This window comes from Diadema antillarum, unplaced genomic scaffold (genome assembly GCF_040938485.1).
Source record: "Diadema antillarum isolate AM-2024a unplaced genomic scaffold, OU_Dant_1.0 scf00000138, whole genome shotgun sequence".
Classification (NCBI taxonomy): Eukaryota; Metazoa; Echinodermata; class Echinoidea; order Diadematoida; family Diadematidae; genus Diadema; species Diadema antillarum.
In genome coordinates this window covers 514,670-536,530 of record NW_027271027.1, presented here as the reverse complement: position 1 = coordinate 536,530, position 21,861 = coordinate 514,670, and the positions used below count along the sequence as shown (strand labels likewise).

General features: G+C 37.1%; 1 protein-coding gene across 1 annotated transcript in view; it reads right to left on the bottom strand.

Annotated features, from left to right (window-relative positions):
* The window catches only part of LOC139721091 (stromal interaction molecule 2-like), a 94,838-nt gene extending 73,357 nt beyond the window's left edge, over window positions 1-21,481 (bottom strand). The window contains exons 1-3 of the mRNA XM_071632421.1: window positions 20,833-21,481; window positions 12,194-12,330; window positions 5,168-5,282 (exon numbers count right to left, since the gene is read on the bottom strand). Coding sequence (XP_071488522.1) covers window positions 5,168-5,282; window positions 12,194-12,330; window positions 20,833-21,079 — 499 coding nt within the window. The 5' untranslated portion in view covers window positions 21,080-21,481. The remainder of the gene's footprint in view (window positions 1-5,167; window positions 5,283-12,193; window positions 12,331-20,832) is intronic.
* Between the last annotated feature and the right edge of the window lie 380 nt (window positions 21,482-21,861).

The following is a 21,861-nucleotide window of genomic DNA, read 5'->3' as shown; positions in this document are numbered from 1 at the left end:
CCAGTGGCAATGCACTGAATGCCAGTGGCAATGCACAAAAAAAAGAAGAAAAGTTTCATGCTGCAAAGGTTTCTGGTTTAACAGTATAGTGTATTGATCTATGTATCCCTGGCATCAAGATATACAATAGGGCACTACAAAAAAATTATGCAAAGTTGTCATCACTTCTCACAAAGGGAATGAACAATCTATGCAGGAATGTTTGTTTACATACAACTTGTATATATGTGCACTTGGTGCATATTTGTATGTCCAACATACATTGATAAATACAGATTCTCTCTGCATACAGGTCTGTCTACAGCATGTTCATGCAATTCGCTGCACTATTGAAAGCCACAAAGATGCTTTGCTACCCCACATCAGTGACCTCAGGGACAAATGAACACAGACAGGATTAATTCCATTTAGCAATCTCCATTCCTCATGCAAGACAGATCCAATCGCTGAATTATCTTTATTGCATTATCTAAGCCACTGAGATTTCTTGATTGCATTATGTATGCCCCTGGTTGAGGACAGTGTTTCTCTACACCAGAGGACATGCCTGGCTATTCTACAGCTTTGCAGAATATTTTATTGACACAAATTTTATCAAATGAATTGCTAATGAACACCTGAGACAGAGAGGAATCTTACTCCCACGGATTCCTTCACCAAGTTTCAAGACAGAAAATAACTAGATAAAATTTTACTGCCACATAAATGAAATGCACCTAAAATTTTACAAGAAATCATGACCAAATTTCAAACAGGGTTCTTCACTTCATAAAGTTTTGAGTTTTGCCTTGTATTAGTCCATGTGTGGAGAAGAAATTACCACATGGAAAGGTCCACTTTTTCTGTATTCATGAACAGTTATGAGACAACTTATTCCCTGCTGGCCAAAAAAGAACCACTTATGACTTCAGTACAATCTAATCAAAACCCTACCATACTCACAATTTTGCAACTACATTGTGAGTACATACAAATCATAACAGTGTATATTCACATACAATGTAGGAAATATTAAAAGGCCACACTATCTTTCAAGTAAACAGAAAAAGTATGTAGGGTATCATTATTGTTACTGTGACATGTTTATTATGGCAATCAATGCAACTGGCCAAATTAAACAGACAAAAAAAAAAGATGGCAAAGTTTTCCTTTCTGCGACAAAATTAGGGTCTGAGTGCAGACTATCATTGTCAAATAATAACCAGTAAAGAGCACTTATCCCATCGCCCCTTAATGGACACGTGTGAACTAAGCATTGGTTCTCTCAACAATTTGTCTTGCTACAGTGTATGCTGACACGTACACCTAAGAATCAACACTTGTGTGCACAGAGCTTGCTCCCTCGAAGAATCACCCACAGTATGAAATAACATACACCATAGTTATCCATCCAGACTTTCTTCAGTAACTTGGCACGTACAAATTATACTCTTTAGCTTTAGTTTTCTGCTCAAGAAGACATGCTATTGTGATGACAGAGCATGTCCTACCACTGTAGAATTGTAGGGTTATTTTTTATCATTGCCATTTTATGTTTGACTACTATCAGAATCTTAAATTAGGTAAACAGATGCTACCTGAAAAAAGGAATAGAAGAATGGAACTCCACAAACATGACATCATAATGTATCGACAAGAATATTTTCATATCCTGTCTATAGTTTTTGACATGAATTAGAGTGCGTTCAAGTTTATGTAATTTGGCATTTCGTGTTCAAGTTGACTTTGATAAAGAGAGTAAACTCAAACAGAACTGTGTAACTTTCATAAAACTAAGACATGATATACAAACCTTCTGTAATTTTCAACTTTTTTTTTTTTTTAATGCAGTGATGTTGGTTGAAGTGATACACAAATTGACCAAGATGATGATATCATGGCCTCACAAGTCTCCTATTTACAAGTAAAAAAATCCTCAGGGACATTCTTTGCTAGAAATGAATTCATCTAGAGACACTTGTGAGTTAATGGTAATTTTGGTTATAATGACTTTGTAATGGTTTAACGGGGGTTACAGTCATAAAAAGAATGACTTTTAATACTTTCAAGTCAAATTCTTTCAACCAATGGAAAAGTTGTGAGGCCATAACATTGTTGCCTTCTCGAATACACATATAAATACCGTATGGGCTTGTCACTAATATCAATGTTTCTAACAACCCCCCCCCCCTCAAAAAACAACAACAAAGAAAACCCCACACATTTTAAACATCTGCAGTAAATGGTACACATTTAAGATTTGTGGTAAGATTTCTTTTTTCCATGGAACTTCCATTGTTCTATTTCTTGATTTTTACAAATATTATTCAAGTCAATTTGAACTTGAAGGAGCACTTTCTTTGGAGTCAAGGAAATTGACTTATTCTAATTCTATATTTGTGTACATTTTAGCCTTTAGAAAAGATGATTTCCTCTCTATAATTTCTCATATGAACTGCTATATGAATTTCTATCATCTCAACCTTGCCAAAAGTCCTTGTTAGTAAGTATTTTTAATTCATTATCACTGGATGACTTCTCCACTGATCCATGTTGTCTTAGATATTCAGTATCATTTATCTCACTGTTTAAAAAAAAAACAAAAAAACATTAAGAATCTTATCATGAACATGATATGAATTGTTCTGCTACATCATGCAGAACATCAGAAAGCAACCATCAAGACATTCAATGTGTTGGTACAAGGAGACAATTTTGTAAGATATCCTGGTAGGACAGACAACAAATGAAAGAAAAAAAAAATCTGCAGGTATAAATCACACTGAATTGATCTTTACATTGTGATGTGTAGATGGGAGCACAGTAGCATCAATGAGCTTGGGTGGGGGTGCAGATGTGTCATAAATAAAGCTGCCACTGAGGAAGTGGTTATTAATGGAAAATTTGAGAGATAACTTTGTTTTGAATGAAATCAGTAGATCAGCGAACATGAGAAATATTATTACCTCAGTTTATACAAATATACAGTTGTATGCATGCAGGTAAGCCAAACTTTACTGACCCTTGACCTGTCACTACTGTCATGTGTATTCAAATAATGACCTATTTACTTAACATTTTTTATACTCTTCCATTAAATTACATAACCACTGGTTATTCTTAGTTGGTGTTCATTCCCCCACCCCCAAATTACAGTGATATTTGATCTTAACAGTGTATCATTGACCTTTCAACACTGTTGTTCTCTGCATGTAATTAATTATACCCTTCCTACAAAATTTTGGCATAATTATAGTATATCTTGGCCAGGTACCAAGAAAGAATAATGAATCATGACTTTTTGTTATTAAACAGATGTGCATGAACAATTTCTCCTATAATATAAGTATGTACAACTTGCATGGAAAAAGCTAGTTTATCCTTTCATGCATTTAACAGGATGAGGATCATTTCACAAGTGATAGTACATTCATATTGACAATACAATACAATGCAATGCAATGCATGTACCAATATTTTTGGTCCTACAGATTGAAAGGCTGAATAATTATATGTCGATGAATCACATGATGCATCAAAGTATCCTACATTTTACTTAATGATAACTTGATGATTAGACTTGTTTATATTCTCCAGTCATACTGAGTAATTCTACATTCAGATTATATATGAAGCCCGATAGCACAACATCTGTACAATAAACATTTTTTCTTTCTTGTTTGGCATGCATTCTGGTGCATTTCTTTGTAGCTATTTTTTTTTCTTAAGACTTTCACAGTACCTCCAATAAGCAGTAGGCGTTTTCACATCAGCCCGATAAATATCCAAGCTCGAGATATTTTTCGTAATTGCAAATTAGCGTGCTATTTCATTTCCTATTCACATCAGCCCGAACATTATCAAATAGCGATAGTTCGCATTAACTATACTGCTATTTCGGAAATTTCCCGAGTTGGACTCGAGAAATTTTCTCGATCAATCAGCGCGCTAATTTGTATTCACACTATCAAATAGCCCATTATTTTGTGATCGGGTTAATTTCCCAAGTCAGAAAATAGCGCGCTATTTCGAAACATCGGGCTGATGTGAAAACGCCTATTAAGAAAATGTTTCTATTTGCAAATGCTTGTACTCTGATTTAAAGAAGGTTACATGAGCAAGTTGTTCCATGACAATTTTTTTTGAAGGGACTCATTGACTTGAAAAAGAGTCATGCTACAAAGGCATTCACGGTGAAGATGATGTAATTTTCATCTGAGAAAAACAGCAGCTTTGTCATAGCATAGAAACCAACAGCATGTCATGCCCTTTGCCAACACTGGTTAATTCTTTAATATGCTGTTTCTTTTGGACAGAGGAATTGTCAACTTTTATTTATAATACTTTTATGAGATCTACAACAATTGTGGTCACTTTCCATAGGCTAATTGTATGAAAAAGTCTAGAAAATTTGGAGAGGTTAAGTAACTACGTGTATAAAAATAACAAGCAGAAAATATGAAATATTTTTTGTAATACTGCTTATGAGCTCTTTGCAAGGTTTTCTTTAAAGGTACAAGCAATCAAGCAGCCAACCTAATACCACAATCCAGTCGACTTGTCATGTCTAGCTTACAAGCCAAGTAGTATAAATGATGACTGCACTGCTGCTACTTAATGGACTTGAGTACACTGAAATGGCAATGAATTCAAGTTTTGCTGGTTGTTCTGGAATGCATAATTCAGATTTATCGTCTAGTCACTTCCATATGGCAGGATTATTGATCATGATAAACTAGACAATATTCCCAGACATCTGTTGTTTCTGCTTAACCAGCAAACTGAGTTCATTGCTAATTAGAATATATATTCAAATCCATACTCTTCCCTTTATAGCATAATAACTTGTAGTACAGAATTTAGTCATTCTTGCAGGCAGAACCTCTGTTGACTTTGTTCTACTTGAACCCATCTACTGTAGCTTTGCAGAAAACTGTTTAAGTTAAAACTTACAACCTTCCAATTTCACTCCATATTTTATTAAGAACACAAGATCAGATGAATTTGGTTTTCACTGATAAGTGATATGGAATGATGGATTTGGTTTTCACTTTTCATTGGAATTCACTGAATCTGCACAAAATCCTAAAATGCGATCTGATAATTCAGATCACTCTTTACAATGTGCTTTATGCATTCTGGTACCCAAATCTGTGTACCAAGGTTTCTATGAATGTCATGTACGAACCTTCAGAGTATTTCCACGTCTTCCACAAATCCTCAACGCTAATCTCTTTGTCGTTCCCATGAAGTTGAGTGTGCCTCTCAAAGTCGTCCACATATTTCAGTTCATCTCTCAGAAACTATACAGCACAGGTCAAAAACAAAAGTAGCATGGTTACTTTAAATACAAATTCGTAGTTAACACACAAGGGACATGTGAATGATAATGTACAATTTGCAAATCGTACTTGGAAATCAGAACAAAAAATCTTCATTTGAGCAATGTTGTGGCAGTGGCAAAATCAGGACTGGCTGTGGGGAAAGCCTCCAAGACATCTGCGCTACCTGAAGGACCACTGGTCATTAACGATGAACTGAAGACAATGAATGTGGATAGAGCCACCCTTCGGGAAACATGTCTTGATGACTCGTTCACACTGAGAAAGAAGGAATGCATGTTCTACTAACATGGCAAAAGGCTCTGACAAACTCAGAGAGCATGAAATGGGCTTTGCAGTGAGGAACACTTTGCTGAAGATGGCAGAACCATGCAGCAACAGCTCTGCGCGATTCCTGACACTCAGCCTCAACCACTGCAGGCCCTGTCACCCTTATTCATGCATACAGTGTATGCCCCAACATTGGCTGTCATGCCAGAATCTTTAAATTTTGTTTTCTGTTAGGGATATCTTTTAAAGTGTTTGTTTGTGACTGTGTCATACTACTATCTAGATGGAAAACACTAAACTTTGACATACACTGTGCCAATACCAGGAACCATCTACCTGTGTAAAGTGAAAAGGCATGTTTTTGTTTGTTTGTTTGTTTGATATAATATTTATTTCATGAAAATACATCTACAAATTTTTAGATGAATTTGTGAGAGACTGAAATGTAAGTTCAGAATACAACATTCCAGCAAATGCTGGACTTCTACAATGTACATGAAGGTCCAGTAATGTTATGGAACTACAACATATACGTGTGTAGTTTTATTAAATCTACGAGTACAAGTACAATGTACATTGTACATAGGGGCATACTCTGCTTCACTAGGCTCATTGTGCTATCAAATACAGAAATCAATACTTCGTTGGATACATTGGATTTGAAATTTTATAACAAGGTGTGTTTTCAGTGTGCCCTGCAAAAGAACTATTTGAAGCATTCATGTTAAATTAGGGAGTGACAGAACAAACTTAGGTGGACTTAATAAAAAGAAAAAAATAACAAAGAATGGAAAAAAAAAAGAACGCAAAGGAGAGGGGATGTACTACAGAAATGAACAGATTCACTCTCTGAAGTTTGGCGGAATAATCCCTTGCTCAATATTTAGATTTCTCACACATTTTACTTTGTACAGTAAGATGTCCTTGACAACACCTTCATCTTAATCTGCCTCCCAAGAGAATATCAACAAGTGTTACACTTGTGACAATACTTTCATAAACAGTCACTTGTAGAGTGGGTACATGTATGTATTGCAATGTTATGCCAGCCGTGAAGACTGTGAAGAGACTAAACACACTGAACAAGAATATAATCAGCAAGAAGTGCCTGTGCGCAGAATTGACAAGAGTCTCCAATGTGAAAGGAAGTATACATGATATGTAGAGATTGTGTTTCAGACAAGAACAAACACTATCAGATAACAACCAATGCAAGTGAAGCAACTCAAGCCAGGCATATAGGAAAAGCCTTGGATTTGATCAACAGTTTATGTGAGTCGCAGTCCTCCCTGTACTTTAATACTTGAGAAGCAAAACACATAGCATGCAGAGTGTGACTCCATTTCATGTACAGTCCCTTTTATAATTCAGTTGAAGCCGAGACAGACTTTGGGCATGGATCTGTGCTTCAAATTAAAATGGCTAAATTTTGACTGGAACAGTACGATTGCTCACGATACTCTTTCATACTGTAGGTATGTACTGAACAACTTTTCTGCCAGAAGTTTGATGAAACTGCAATATTTGCCTACAGGTACATACAACTATAACACTACATACCTATGCTCGTAAACTTTCAGATAATTCATATCACACTGTTATATTTTTGCGTACAGATATTTTCCCGAATGAGGAGGTCATAGACATTTTTGCAAGATGTTGTTTTTGTGAACTGACGCCAACGCTACCATAAAAGCACCATAAAATTCACAATCCAACTGTGATTCGCAAAAATTAAACCCTCACAAAAATAACAGCTTATACAGTAAAAGAAGCATGTATGAGTTAATGCAATAATGTTGGACTGAGAATGTAGGCTTTTCAAAACTCATCAAAAAATCATATAAAATGGTAATTAATCTTTTTTTTTCTAAATTTATTTTCAAGATTTGTTTAATGCTTAACCAGCTCATAAAGATAGAAAAGCCATGGAGCACTATATATCCAAGATCAGAATTTTTTTTTAATTCTTTTATTTATGTATTTATTTAGTTATCTAGTTAGTTAGTTAGTTAGTTAGTTAGTTAGTTACAGTAGTTACTTTGCTGTTGGTTGGTTGGCTGGTTGGTTGGTTTTGCCTACAGTAACAGTCATTGGCATTACTTACCTTGCAACTGGGATGTCAATATGAATCACAAATTTTTTGTATGTGAATTTAGTATTACATGCTTTGCAGAGCCAAGTTGCTAATTTTCCACACTACCCACAAGATTTCATCATGTGACAAAGTATAATTTGTCTTGACAGTCAAAGGATTGAGTGGCAGCAAAGCTAGTATCTCTGAAGAACTTCCACACAGCACGGTTACAAATGTACTTCCTTCTTCTGTAAACCAATCTACCCCAGCATGACTGATAGACTTACAGCTCTTGCTCTCTTTTATTATCAGATCAAATGATGCCAGTAACTAGAATGTTTCTCAATTGTTAATGTACCACCTATACAGGCTGCAATGATCTGTACATGACTATCCATCTTCATACATAATGTGGCTTATAGCAATTTTTCTTTTCTTAACCTCTGGTACAGTAAAACCAGAAATTTTTGCGGGCCTGAAACTTTTGCAAATTTTGCAAGGAGCCAAGATTCGCAAAAGTAAAATGCACTACACTATACATGGAATTCTAGTTGCAATATTTATTCTCAAAAGTCTCATAGCACAAAAAAGACCATTGGCTCCAATTCGTAAAAATTTCATGCCACAAATGTTTTTGGTTTTTCAGTAGTTATCAGTATTTTTTCTCTTCTCTTAAAAAGTGAATTACTTGTTGACTGAGTTCAGATGTGCATCTTGCACATGAAATATTCTCCAGCAGAATCTATACTGTAAGAAGAAGTGAACAAAATAGAACTACTCAGAAATATTGAAAGTACTGGAAAGTAAGATGGAACTCTCTGTTAATTGGTATGTGAATAGAAGTATTCTTTCTTTCTCAACCCCATGAATGAAATGCATTCTGGCACACAAGGCAATCTCAACTCTGGTAGTTGTGTTATGATCAATATTGCAACAATTAATGAAAAAGGAATTTCACTGGTCACATGAAATGCAACACAGTGTACACACATCTGTTACTTCTATAACAAACTCCTGCAAACATGATTGTGCATGGACAATCTAGGACTGTGCCAACTACTTTAATAGGCAAAGATTTTCCATTGGTACTGTATGTGACTCTCCACATTTGCTCATATCTCATGTTTTAAACATCGATTATTATAACCCTGAAAATCACCACTGTCCAAAATTCTTCTCAAATTGTCCACTCTTGCGTAACTCTTAATTCCTCCTCGTATTCCTAATCCTATGTCTATTAAGTGCTGTTTTGTAAGACAAGACAGAGTATTACATTGTAGGTACTGGACAAAAGGAAATTAGATCCATAAAATCAGCACAAGCAAAGTAAACCTTTACTACCGGTATAAAAAATATAAATGGATCTATTGCAGCTCCCCTAAATTGACCTTCCTGATTTTAACAAACTTCACTGAAGAAACATTTTATAGTAGACTTGACCATGGCATTTTATCTCACAAAAGGTAAATAAACAGCAGTCTCCAAAATGAAAAAACATATTCAGTTGGTCAAAACATGTACACGTATTGTACATGTTGCTGTCTGTACATTGTAGGTTACTGTACTGTGATTACAAGTGTGCAGTAGTTCATTGTGAGGACTACAATGTAAAAACCCACTACATAGACACAAAGACTTCTGCAGACACAAGTAATTTGGGCATACAATGTCTCCACAGAAATTTAATTACCAGCATCTTATACTGTAACATAACAAACAGGTCAGTGAGTAATTGAAACCAGCAGTACATGCTCATGCTAGCATGGACTACACATGAACATACTATGCATCTGTTTATAAACTCAATAACTGTATACCATGTATTTCCTGGCGCTTTTATTTTTCACAAATTTGTGAGTCGACCGATATTCAGGAAATGTGTAACAATGCACAAAAATAATATTGCATCCCTTGAATAAACACAAGTGCGTCTTACAGTATATCATCTCCAAGGTGTGAAATCAGTAACTTTTCTCCTGCAAAATGATAATACATTGTAGTTCTTCTTATTCTATCAATGTGATCACAAACTCAATCTCTTACAAATTATTTTACCACTGTACAAGTCCCAAATTGTGAAATATTTTACTCACATGGCAAAAGCAGTAAATATGTCATCTGAAAATCACAAAATCTGAAATGTGCTCCAAGCCAAGTGATAGACTCCTGAAAGTCAATGCCTTCTACAGTTCTGACTTAGTTGTAGTATAAAAAAGAATTCAAGAACTTGGGTTCAATACTGATCAGAAGGTTTGGATGTTTCCAACTAAAGTATAGGTGTACAGTTCAGTAGCCTCTAAAGGATACTCTGACACGGTTCAAGAGATACAGTTTGGCTCACCAGCCATTTTGGGTATTTTTTTTTCTTCTTGCTTTGTGTGTGTGTACTGTACAATTGTATGTCCTGAACCATCACAACTACTGTACGCAGTCACAACCGTGTGCAGGAGGATACCCACCCAGTTGCACAAACACACTTTTTCTGTGTGTAGTACAAATGTAATATGAGGGTCATGTGTACAAACTATCCATAGTATATGACCAGGAGTTGTTCAGGCTTGTTAAATTATGGGTAATTTACTGAACTTCCATGACCTTCAGCAAAAACAATATCATTTTGCTCTTCTTTGCTTCCTCGATATTCTATTTCATCAAGCAGCAAAGATAAGGCAGATGAGAAATTACAACAAAATATTCATTTCTACATTGTATATTCCCTCCAAAAAGAAAGGAAAAAACAAAACAAAACAAAATGACAAACATTTTCCAGGCTGCTGAGATGAACATCACATTATAAAGAAAATTCTGTCTAGAAGGAGAAAGTAACAAACAAAAAGTATTCCTACTTATCATATAACAATTCTAATAATGTAATCAGGGCAATAGCATCATCACCACCTAATTCAGGCCAATCAATAGGTCAATGCTTGGCTCACATGATCAGCAGAAATTGACCAGAGACATAAAGGAGTCTTTACACTTGTCAGTTCCTGTACATATGCTGCAAGACTCTTCAAGTTACCTGAAATGGAACACTTCACACTTACTGTACTCCAGGTATTTGCTATATAGATGTTGTCCAATGTTTAGCATCTGAAGACCACACAGATGAAATACTACACAATGGAAATGTATTGGTCACTATAAAAAAAAAAAAAAAAAAAAATGTATTATCTACATAATGCATTGTACAAATAAATGAATAAATAAAGGCTGCATCTTCTAAAATGTCTCATGTGTCATGCCCCGACTACATTAATAGTACACTACTAATGAAATTGAAATTCAGTGTATGCATGTTCTGGTTTTGGGTTGGGATTGTTCTTGTTTTTGTTTTATCTGTCCAAGTTCACCTTGTGCATTTCTGAAGAATTTAAACACAAAGAAGAACAAAAAGGACTTAAAATCACAACAATCTATTTAAATCCTTATCATCCCCATGCATTACCACGGTAGTCTGAACTACATATTGCAATGAAGAGTTCATCTGCCAATCAAAGAAAGTTTCCACAATCCCATCTACAACACTTGTGATTTTGTGGCAAGGATGATAGAATACACAATATTTATCAAGTCTTTATTGTACTTTCCCATGTACTTCACATACAAGGATCATTTTTTAATAATGTTGTGTTCAGTGAGTAAATACTGATTACACAAAATAAACTTGGCTTCAATTCCTTAATCTCCCACTACCACAATTACAATTAAAAAAATAAAAAAAGAAGAAATGATTGAAACAAAGACTGGGGATGCAATCTCATGGTCAGCACCCGGTTACAGACAGGCATATCTCCATGTAAGGTTTTAGATACTGAAGAAGGCTGTTTTTGTGTATATATGTGAACCGATGTACAACTGTATGTGTGTGTATGACCGTTCCTAATCCACTTAAGTGCAGTCATACACATGTATTAACCAGAATGCAGTTGTAGTTGTAGATCTATGACATTACCCCTTTTAAATGAATTGTTCATCAACATTGAATGCCCCCCCCCCCAAAAAAAAAAAAAAAAATGTTGAAATTCTCAAAATGGCCTGAAATCTAATCTGCATCGGTCAAGGAGTGATTTTGAGCCTTTCTCTTTACACAGACGTTGACAGTGCACCAATAACTATTCAACTTTTGATCTGTAAACACTGTATGATTTACTGAAATTGATGCCTCTATGAAATCACAGTCAAGATATCATACTGGAAATACTGAATAATTGGTGTATATATTTAGTACACTGATGAAAGGATATTTGTCAATCAGATGCATACTGAAAAGGTTTTCTACATTTGTGACTACTTGCAACTGGTGGTGAAAACTTTAGATTGATTTGCTTTACATGTTTAAAAATTGCCCCCCCCCCAAAAAAAAAAAAGGGGGGGGGGAGAAATATATAGAAAGAAAAGAGAGGTTTATAGATGCCAGATCATCTGAAGAAAAAAAAAAAGAGGAAAAAAAGACAAGATGAGGTTTGTCTTCATAAACTTTCATCTACACACTATCACAATGCCCACTGCAAAGGATGCCTACCTCATCACTCTCAGACAGCTCCACCTCGCCATCACGATCATCATCCATCTGCTTATGTAGCTGCATTATAGCCTCCTTGCCCAGTCTGTCTTTCTCTTTGTGTTCCTCAATACAGGCAACATCATCAGTGGTACATTCTGTATGCCAGAGGGTACAGAGAGCAGCAGGGAGTCATAATACATATATTATTGTAGATGAGGTAATCTCTACAAAAAGAATTATGGAATCACCAACAGATGCAAAAGAAAACAAAAATGAATTAACGAAAATCAGAATCACGCCATTTACGTTGTAGTATTCTTTTTTAACAGACAGGAGGTAACAATCACTGGTTAAGCACCGGACCCTTGAGACTTCAAACAAAATACACACATGTAAGAGTGTGTGAACTTGCAAGGTCATTATGAAACATAGAAAACCTACAGTGTACATAAATTATCACATGAGTCAATGGCACATAAAATGCACGTCTACAGTGATTTAATTTTAATGTCAGTAGGAAGAAGGCAACAAGAAACCTTGCCCATGCACTCTATTTTCCAAATGTAATGGATTCATATCTTACATATTCATATTTGCACTTTGCATACCGAATCAGTTTCTTTGTTAAATCCACTACCAGCACATTTTCATGCATTGGTGGCAATAAATACAATGGAACTACCGGTTAAAGGCTATGATAATTTGACTTTTCTCAATAATGACAAAGTCAACTCCTGCCTATCCATGACAGTTAGAGTCTAAACAGCTGCCACAGTACCCTGTGATTTTGACATCTCTTGTCTGATGCTTTCCTACTTGATGATCATCATCACTTTCTTGACATTAATCAAACAACAACAAAGGAAAACACTGAAAGATATGTAACACAACAGAATCATTACATCGATACCTTGCCAAGGACACGACATATATATGATAAATGCATATCATCCTTGGCGTGGTCTTGGTAATAGTTCATATTGTATTATAATTGCGATTATGATGCACAAATATGCAGTTCAAAAGAGTTATAGACAATGAGTAGATCCATCGATAACTTTACACAGCCCTGTCACTGTATAGAAGTTGCGACAGGACTGTACCAGTCGCAGTTGAAACACCATCCTACACAGTACGATCACACAGACTGTGAATTCATACGTTCATTACTTGAGACCCACTGGCAAGAATTTACAAAGATGGTACAATTGAAACCATGGTTTAAACCATGGTTTAAGCAAATTTCTTCTGCGTAAATACGATTGACAGAAAGTCAACAGACATCTACATATGTGTAGTACTATTAGCAAACGTGCATTGATACGCCGGTACGCGCATGTCAAAGGTACGGCTATTTCATGCTTATTTTAGACCATGGTCTAAATTTGTACCATGGTCTAAGTTTAACCCATCTTCATTAATTCGGGCCATTATGTAACATCTTAATCAATTTAGCTATTGACTGGTGATATATCGATATTGACATACACAATTCATAACTAACTGAAAACAAAGATTTAATGTATCATCTGCACACTGTGGACCACATTTCTCTGCATGGTTATCATGCTGCACTCTTCAAAAGGTAATGCTTCGGAGGTACACTGAAGCAGTGCATGCCATTGATCTCTACAGAGATCAGTGGCAAGCGCACCGAAATGATCACTACACATTTATAAAGCACTTTCAGTCACACATGCGCACAACATTGCACTGCTGTCACTCCCTCGCCGAGGATCTCACACCATCACATATAAGTACCCCCGTATGTTATAATCGTACGTTTTTCTTCATGTTTAATTCCCTAGAAATTTGCTTTTAAATGTTCTATAAATGCGACTTTTGTACTCTTTTTACAAAAAGTCCCTACCGTAAGAGGAAGGTATCCCCCCTCCCGCACCCCCCCCCCCCCTGCTCGGTCGCTTCGCTCCCTCGTCGAGGATCTCACACCGTCACATAAATTTACCCCCCGTATGTTAACATAATCATAGTCCTTCGCACTGATTTTTTTCCCACTATGTTTAATCTCCTAAAAATTTGCTTTTAATAGGGTGTCTGATCGCGCACTGCTAACCCTCGACCAAAACGCGCCGCTATCTAATAACACGCAAGTCCCATAGAACGCAATGGAGCCACGCGCCTACGCTGTTTGGACCCAGCATTTTTGTGCCGAATTTCGCCTTTATTGCCAAATCCCCAGACCATGCCATTAACGAATCCTGACAAATTTGGTATCATATGAAAGAGGAAGTTTTGCTCCATATTCTATCAGAGGGGCGGTTCATGAATCCGACGATAAATTGATGTAAACATCGATAGAAGCACATCTATCCCCATATCTCAGCATCTGCTTCGGTACTTGTATCGCCCCGAGACATGCTAGTAGTTGAGGATATGCTGAATCCGATGGTGTGGCTAGTTTTTCGCTAGCTCCACGTCTTGGTGTGGGGATATCGCCTTGAAGATACCCCTTGCAATAAATTTTTGGTCACAGCGAACGTTTTAGGCGGGGCTTCGTATGCAAGAATCCATAGTAACTTCGCGCGAAGGGGCTAATGCATATGTAAATTTGATTACACTGTACGCATCGCCGTCTACCACCACATGGCCTCTGCGGTGTGTGGGGATCGTGTGTGCATGCGGCGCACGCCAGATGCTGCCAGCAAAGAGCTACCTCTGTGTGTGTGTCACTACGTGTGTGTGTGTATGTGTTGTGTATGATGTGCATATCACGAGGCAGGACATGGGCTGTCGCTTGCGATAGCTTCTACAACACGCATCACACATAGCATGCACTCTGTAATGTACATATCAGATACAGTCACGCTCACAAATCACGTACGTCTTGCAAAACAACCAGACTCTACTAAATTTCTGTCTACTACTATTAGTTTACTTGTGGATTGGTTATGCTCTTATCGTTGTTCATTTATTTCGAAAGTGCACTCGCGATGCTCGAGTCACTGGCACTAAGCCGAGAAGTCGGTTGTGAATACAATCATGTCTGCTTAGCCAAGTGCGACGAAGTAGGCCTTAACTAACGTTACTGTGGTGGTAGCGGCAGCAATGTATTACGAACACCCGATAAAGGGCATGCAAAAGATTTCGGAAGACTCTTATTTGGCCATTTTTGCATGTACGAATAGTGGTAATGTGGCATCAATTCCAAGCCTGTGGCTGTAGAGGTTGTAGCTTGTACATTTCACGCGAGCTGCGTGCACCGGCTCTCGACAATCGACTGCATATTTCTTCGAACCATGCTCGCCATGCCGGCTGCCCTGCTGGCTTACAATCGCGATGCTCTCTCTCCGCTCGGCTCCCCGAATTTTACCGGCGGGGCTGCGCTAGCTGCTGCTAGCTGCGCCTGCATACATACGCGGGATTCGTGCGTGTTGTAGGGCGCTCAATACGGTACCTGCGAATCGAATATAAACTGAATACCGAGCACGTACGTATGCACGCAGCGCACACAGGGTATGACAACACATAGGGGGAGTGGCTTCTGCGCTTGTTACGTGTATTTTCTAACCGCTGTACGCTCATTATCTGATCGCTGGAGATCCACACGCGAATGCAGCTTTTCGGCGTTGTTTGCAAACATGATTGGGACACATTTTCATGCGTGCTCGTAAAAAAAGGGGGTGATATTGCTGTGATTTCAAAGTTAAATTTCTCAAGATAGAAACATCATTTCGCCATGAAATTTGAAACATGTCTTAATGATGTAATTCTCTTTCATATGAAATAATTCACAATTCGTTTCTCACAGAATTTCAAAAGTTACAAAAATGCTCCAGACACCCTACTTTTAAATGCTCTAGACATATAGTATAAACGCGACTTTTGTACCAGGGTAATCTGTTTTTACAAAAAGTCCCTACCGTGGGAGGGTGGTATACCCCTTCCACACCCTCCCTCCACTCAGTCGCTTTGCTCCCTGCTGAGGATCTCACACCATCACATAAATGTACTCCCGTATATGTTAACATTTATCATAGTCCTTCGCACAGATTTTTTTCCCCACTAGATCTATGTTAAATTTCCTAAAAATTTGCTTTTAAACGCTCTATAATTAGAATAAACGTCACTTTTGTACTCTGTTTTTACAAAAAGTCCCTCTAAGCACTACTACTGTTGGAGGGGGTATCCCCCCCCCCTCCAACACCCCACCCCCGCTCGGTCGCTTCGCTCCCTCGCCGAGCCTGAGGATCTCACATCGTCACAAGTGACAAAAAGTGCCCCTGTCGAGATTTTGCCCCCCTCCTCCTCCCCCTACCCCCCCCCCCCCCAAAAAAAAAAAAAACAGAACAGAAGTGCTCCAGGCCCAAAACCACTATTTCGGCACAATTGGACAATCACAAAACGGGAAAATTAAAGTTGTTAGAATAGGTTTCATTTTTATACCAATCCACGAGACAAATATTCAAGTTTGTAGTTGAAAAATATGAACACATAGTTTTGCTTCATTTTAAAGGTGTGATAATTTCTTTCATGGGGCGTAAATTTCATCATGTAACATACGTTACCATGTCATTCTATTTCAAATGCATTAAGATTGGTGACTACATTCTATGATTGAGATAATTATGCGTCAGATGTGAAGTATACCATCGGCTGCCATGTTTGTAAATGCTGCCTGCAGATGGGAAGGATGGCAAATGACCTGTATGCTATACTGAACACAGCATGTCCTATTGTGTTAAACCTTAGACAGGTAATGTTAATTTGTATTCTTGATAATTTGACGTCAGACTTTCTTCAGAAATTATTTTCAACATTTATCAGTCACAAATTGCCAGCTAATTCTTGAGTATCATCGATGAAACATGTGAAACTATGTGCACAAAAATATAGTCGTTAGATTCCACGTAACGTATGTTTCACGTTAATGTAACGTAAGTTACAAAGAAAATACTACTACATGTGCAGCAAATTTTGGAATATTTTCTTTTTGGTTTTTGTATATATTCTTACACTAATTTCTCTTCAACTCTAAGTGAACGAATATTATAACACGATGTCGCAATATTATGGCGATACAATTCTCAAAAATAAGAATTAAAATAGTTGTAAAACTGCAAGACTTTATAACATGTCCTCGTATAAACTCTTCAGTAGAACAGTAATCCGTAACTGTTGATATTTTGAAGACAATTGGCTTCATACTTATGAATATATGGCATTGAAATGATAAGAGTTGGGAACATGCTGTTTCGTGCCTTAACGGATGAAAATATTGTCATGATGTACGTGTAATATAAAACGAGTGGTGGGTAACGTAGGTTTCACTTTAATTTTATCATAATGAAAGTTTTCGTATGCTTGATGTCTTGTGACTTGTTATCTTCATATGATGTCTTGTAACTTGTTATCTTCATGCTGTTGAAAGATATGTTTCGAATCCATAACTTTGTAGACTCATCAGCTGTCGCAACAGTTACTCTATGCAGGAACAGTTTGAAAATAGCAGTTGCAATAAAATAGTATTCACAAAATTTTTAACACTTGTATGAAACAAGAAACGGCAGAAACGAGATGATTACTCTGTTAAAGTGCTTCATAATGAACAATAACGCCATATTGCTTGTATTTAAAATGTCTGAACTTGGTAAACAAGAGATAGGGAAAGAAGAACCGAGAAATGTTCTTTGTTAACTAAATAAATGACCACTTTACTAAGTTGACTATGGCAAAATGAGGTTCATGAAATAACGTCAAATTACCCAGTTTCATTCGCACAATACTGGGTAGGATGAATGAAATTGTCATTAGTAAAATGATGTACTCGATTTTCACTTGCTATGTATGCATAAAACAGTATAATCCACAAGGATTACAAGAATAACAAGTCTTGTATTAATAATTCTTGCCTTATCTTGAAATTGTCTCCAGGAAAAATGTTTTGAATCTTTAAAAAGAAAAGTGAAAGGACAAGTTGCTATACATGCATTACAAAGGTACTGATAATGATTATAGGCATGCAGGCCCGTATAAGTAGGATTTTTATGGGGTGGGGGAATGGGGTCAGGAGTTAGAAAAAGTCGAACACTTCCAGTTTTAATCTCCTGACGGGCAGAAAAATAAAAAGCTCCCGTGCCATTGGTTTTTTTTTCATTTCTTTTGCCGGTTTTCATCGACTGACAAGCAAGAAAAAAAAGAAAGAAAAGAAAATTGAAGAAATATAAAAAAAAAGGCTTCAGCTCAATTCGATTCTGCCAATACAAGCCCAATTTCATGTTTGCTTTTTTTTTATTTCAAACGGGCGAGGGTCAGTCCGCGATTCATTTTTTTCTTTTTATTTCCTTTTGTTTATATTTTGACTGCTGGCAAAGGGGCGGGGGACCCTGAACCCCCTCCCCTATAATTACCCTGATGTGGTAGAGTAAAAAAAAAAAGATGTGTGACTGTTTCTTTTCTTTGTTAACTATGAGACGGGCATAATTTTTTTTTCTTGAATCTTTGCTTAGAGATAATTTTTCGCCATTCTGATTACAGCTACACCCTAAATATGGGGTTTTAATCCTAGCACTGCTCTTCCCCATTGCAACTGTATTAACTTCAACGAGAAGGAAGAACAAAAAATGTTAATGTCTTAAACGTGTAGCTTACTGAAACATTTATTACTATAATTACTATTATCATTATCATTATTATTATCATGTAGGCCTGATCTATGATAGTAACAGTAATAGATGAAACTGCATTTCTCTAATGCACTGTATTTTTGTTGCCTTTTCTTCATTCAAAATGTGTTTTTCTTCACTTTGAGATCATCAACGACATTACGACAGAAATTTGAGTTTATTTTCTCCGTTAAAAATAGTCAGGGAGTAAGTCACGATATTGGTTTATGATAACCAAAGATAAATATAATTGAAAAGACGTATTTCCCTACAGAATTCCTTGAACAATAGTTCTAGAACAATTGAATATTATTCTTATCCATGCACATTCTCTAAAATATCCTTTTTCAATGACATGAATTGATAAAACTTACGTTACCAAAACTAGAAACTTACGTTACTACATTAATGCAGGGACCTGGTCCACTAGTTTTGAAGTAGAGATTTGTGTAATCTCTAATTTTATTAGCTATTCATTGAATTTTCTTAAAACAATGTTAAATTCATTGCTTATACCTGATATGACATCATTAAAACCAAGTTGAACATCAACGCCCACCAAACGATTTTTTTTTTTAAAGATACTATGATTATGTCCCCTTTTACTGCATCCTCCAAACAAACAAGAACATACAGCTGTAAATGAATTTGATATGTTTTGACGTAGAAATTCATCAACATCATAACTGCAACAATTAAATTGTCTCAGATTAAGTGGGCTTTTCCATAGATTGTCTGTTATTAACATGACAACATCTTGAAACTTACGTTACCAAAATTTGAAACATACGTTACTTAACATATTGAGTGATTTATTTCAAAAGAATAAGCCTGTACAGCAAAATAATTACTGGATTTTTACGGTGGAATATACTGACTTAATAAACACACAATAAACAGAAGTAAAGCATGATTCTATGAAAAACAACGACACATTTCCAACAATCAAATACTTACTCAGTTTTTCAACACATCATGTAAAGGTATTTTGCGCGCTGCCAATGCTCAAGATGCCAGTAAAAGAGGTTGCTGAGCTATCCCATGACCTCAAATCGACGGCACAGATTCGAGAAATATACATTTAGGTGGTAATTAATGGTGTAATTAAGCTTTCTGTCATTTGGTGGTAACATAAGTTACATCACGTATGTTACACTTGTGGATAAAATCGTATAAGTTAGCAACATAATAATGAATGTTTTGCCACCCATGGGTATGAGGACAATCTACTCCATAAGTCTCAACTCTAGAACAATCATTCAGAGCCATGCACCTTCGTACTTTTTACAAAGATGGCAACGTATGTTACTTCTCTTAAATCTACCTTTTTAAAATCCATATTTGCGAGATTAGCAGTCGCATGTCTTTTGAAGCCGAGTGATGAAATATTTTTTAACATAAACTTAGACCCCTTTTGGTCAGAAAAGCAATACAATTGTGTAGTATTCACTGTAATAGCACTACCAAGTTTGCAGTACAAAGATGGTAACGTATGTTTCAGCAGATCTGGCGACACATTTCCATCAGGTATTTTGTTGTTAAAGAATGATAAGCTTATAAAGTTGTGTTAGGTTTGCATAGAACGTTCGGCTACTTTCCTGAAACTGTGACTCAAAGTGTGAGTAAGCTTCTTCTTTATGCTCATATTTTCCCATAAAGTTGAGAAAACATAAAAAAATCATCGTTGGCGACTTGCACTTTTCAGCCTGTTGGCCGAACTTAACCCTCCACAATGGCTTAGTGGTACAATCTCGCCTTCGAAATGATTTCAGTTTTTGTCTATATGTCCCTTGGCATCACATAAAATCACAGGAGCATTTTGAAAGAGCTTTTTATCTCTCCTAGGTGAGAAGGAACATAAGCGACACGATTTTTGACCAATTGCGCCGAAATAGATCTACATCTAGTGGTTTTGGGCCTCCAGCGCGCTTGCTTACTTAGGTTCTACTTTCATATGAACACTTTCAGACCTTTACTGAACTTAAGCTCTGACCCTTAATCAGGCACAGGCTTCCATATTAATACCCGACCAACCTGGGTATTCAAAAGATCTTGTGTCAGTTACTGCGGCTGAAGAAGCCGACACCGCTTCTCCTCCCTTGCCGTTGCTTTCTGCCCCCGGAGTTGCTGGGCTGGGGTCCACGGGGAACTGTGCTACTACGCATAAACACACACAGGTGGTCCATAGAAATGTCACCATAACGGGGACGGTGTAAATGCGCCTGTACGCTCTGCCAGACAGTCTCAGTCTGGAGCGAATTATGGTATTTTTAGATGCCATATCAACTCGGGTTACGTTCAGTAAAAGTAATGACGAGTCGCATTATTTCAGACTGCTTGTCGCTCTCAACTTGCTCCACGTGAAACAATTGCAATTCCACAGAGCATTTCCCAGCTGCGGCTCTCTCATCTGTTACGACAGCACTTCCCACTCGTACTATTTATCCGGACATAACATGCAAACATCACGGGTAGGTTCGAAAGTCGTTATAATTCTTCTTCAGCTGCGCTGCGTAGGGTAATTAGACGATTCCTAAGTTTTCCTTTGACATCCTACCGTCGGTATAAGAATCATTTGGCTCAGGCTCAGCTTCTTGCGGTTGTCTTTCGCGAACACTTTTCTTACTTCGCGGAGATCGAGAGGGGTTTGTGCTGGATGTAGAGCTGAACTGAGTACACTTTTCTCGCGTAGGTTGACGTGTTCTTACAACCATACTCCCCATATACGAGGGTAATTATGCACGGTACGCACATGCACGTATGCGATATGCATGCACTCAGTGTTGAATTGTCAGTTGAGGTAGGGACATGCAAAGAAGACTACACTCAGCTCGGTACAGTGGTAGGGTATGGGACGCCATGTGTTACAAAAGTCGGGGAAAAAATTGATCAGAGGTTTTTACTTAATGTGCGTTTAAAACTGTAACTAATCAGGGATCACGTTTTTATTACTTTGCTCGTAAAAAGTAAAAACTACTCATCGGAGTTTTCTAACTCTAACTTTTCTAACTCTTCCTAACGGGGGTGGTCATTATCTTGCATTCACCTCTGCCCCCACCCCAC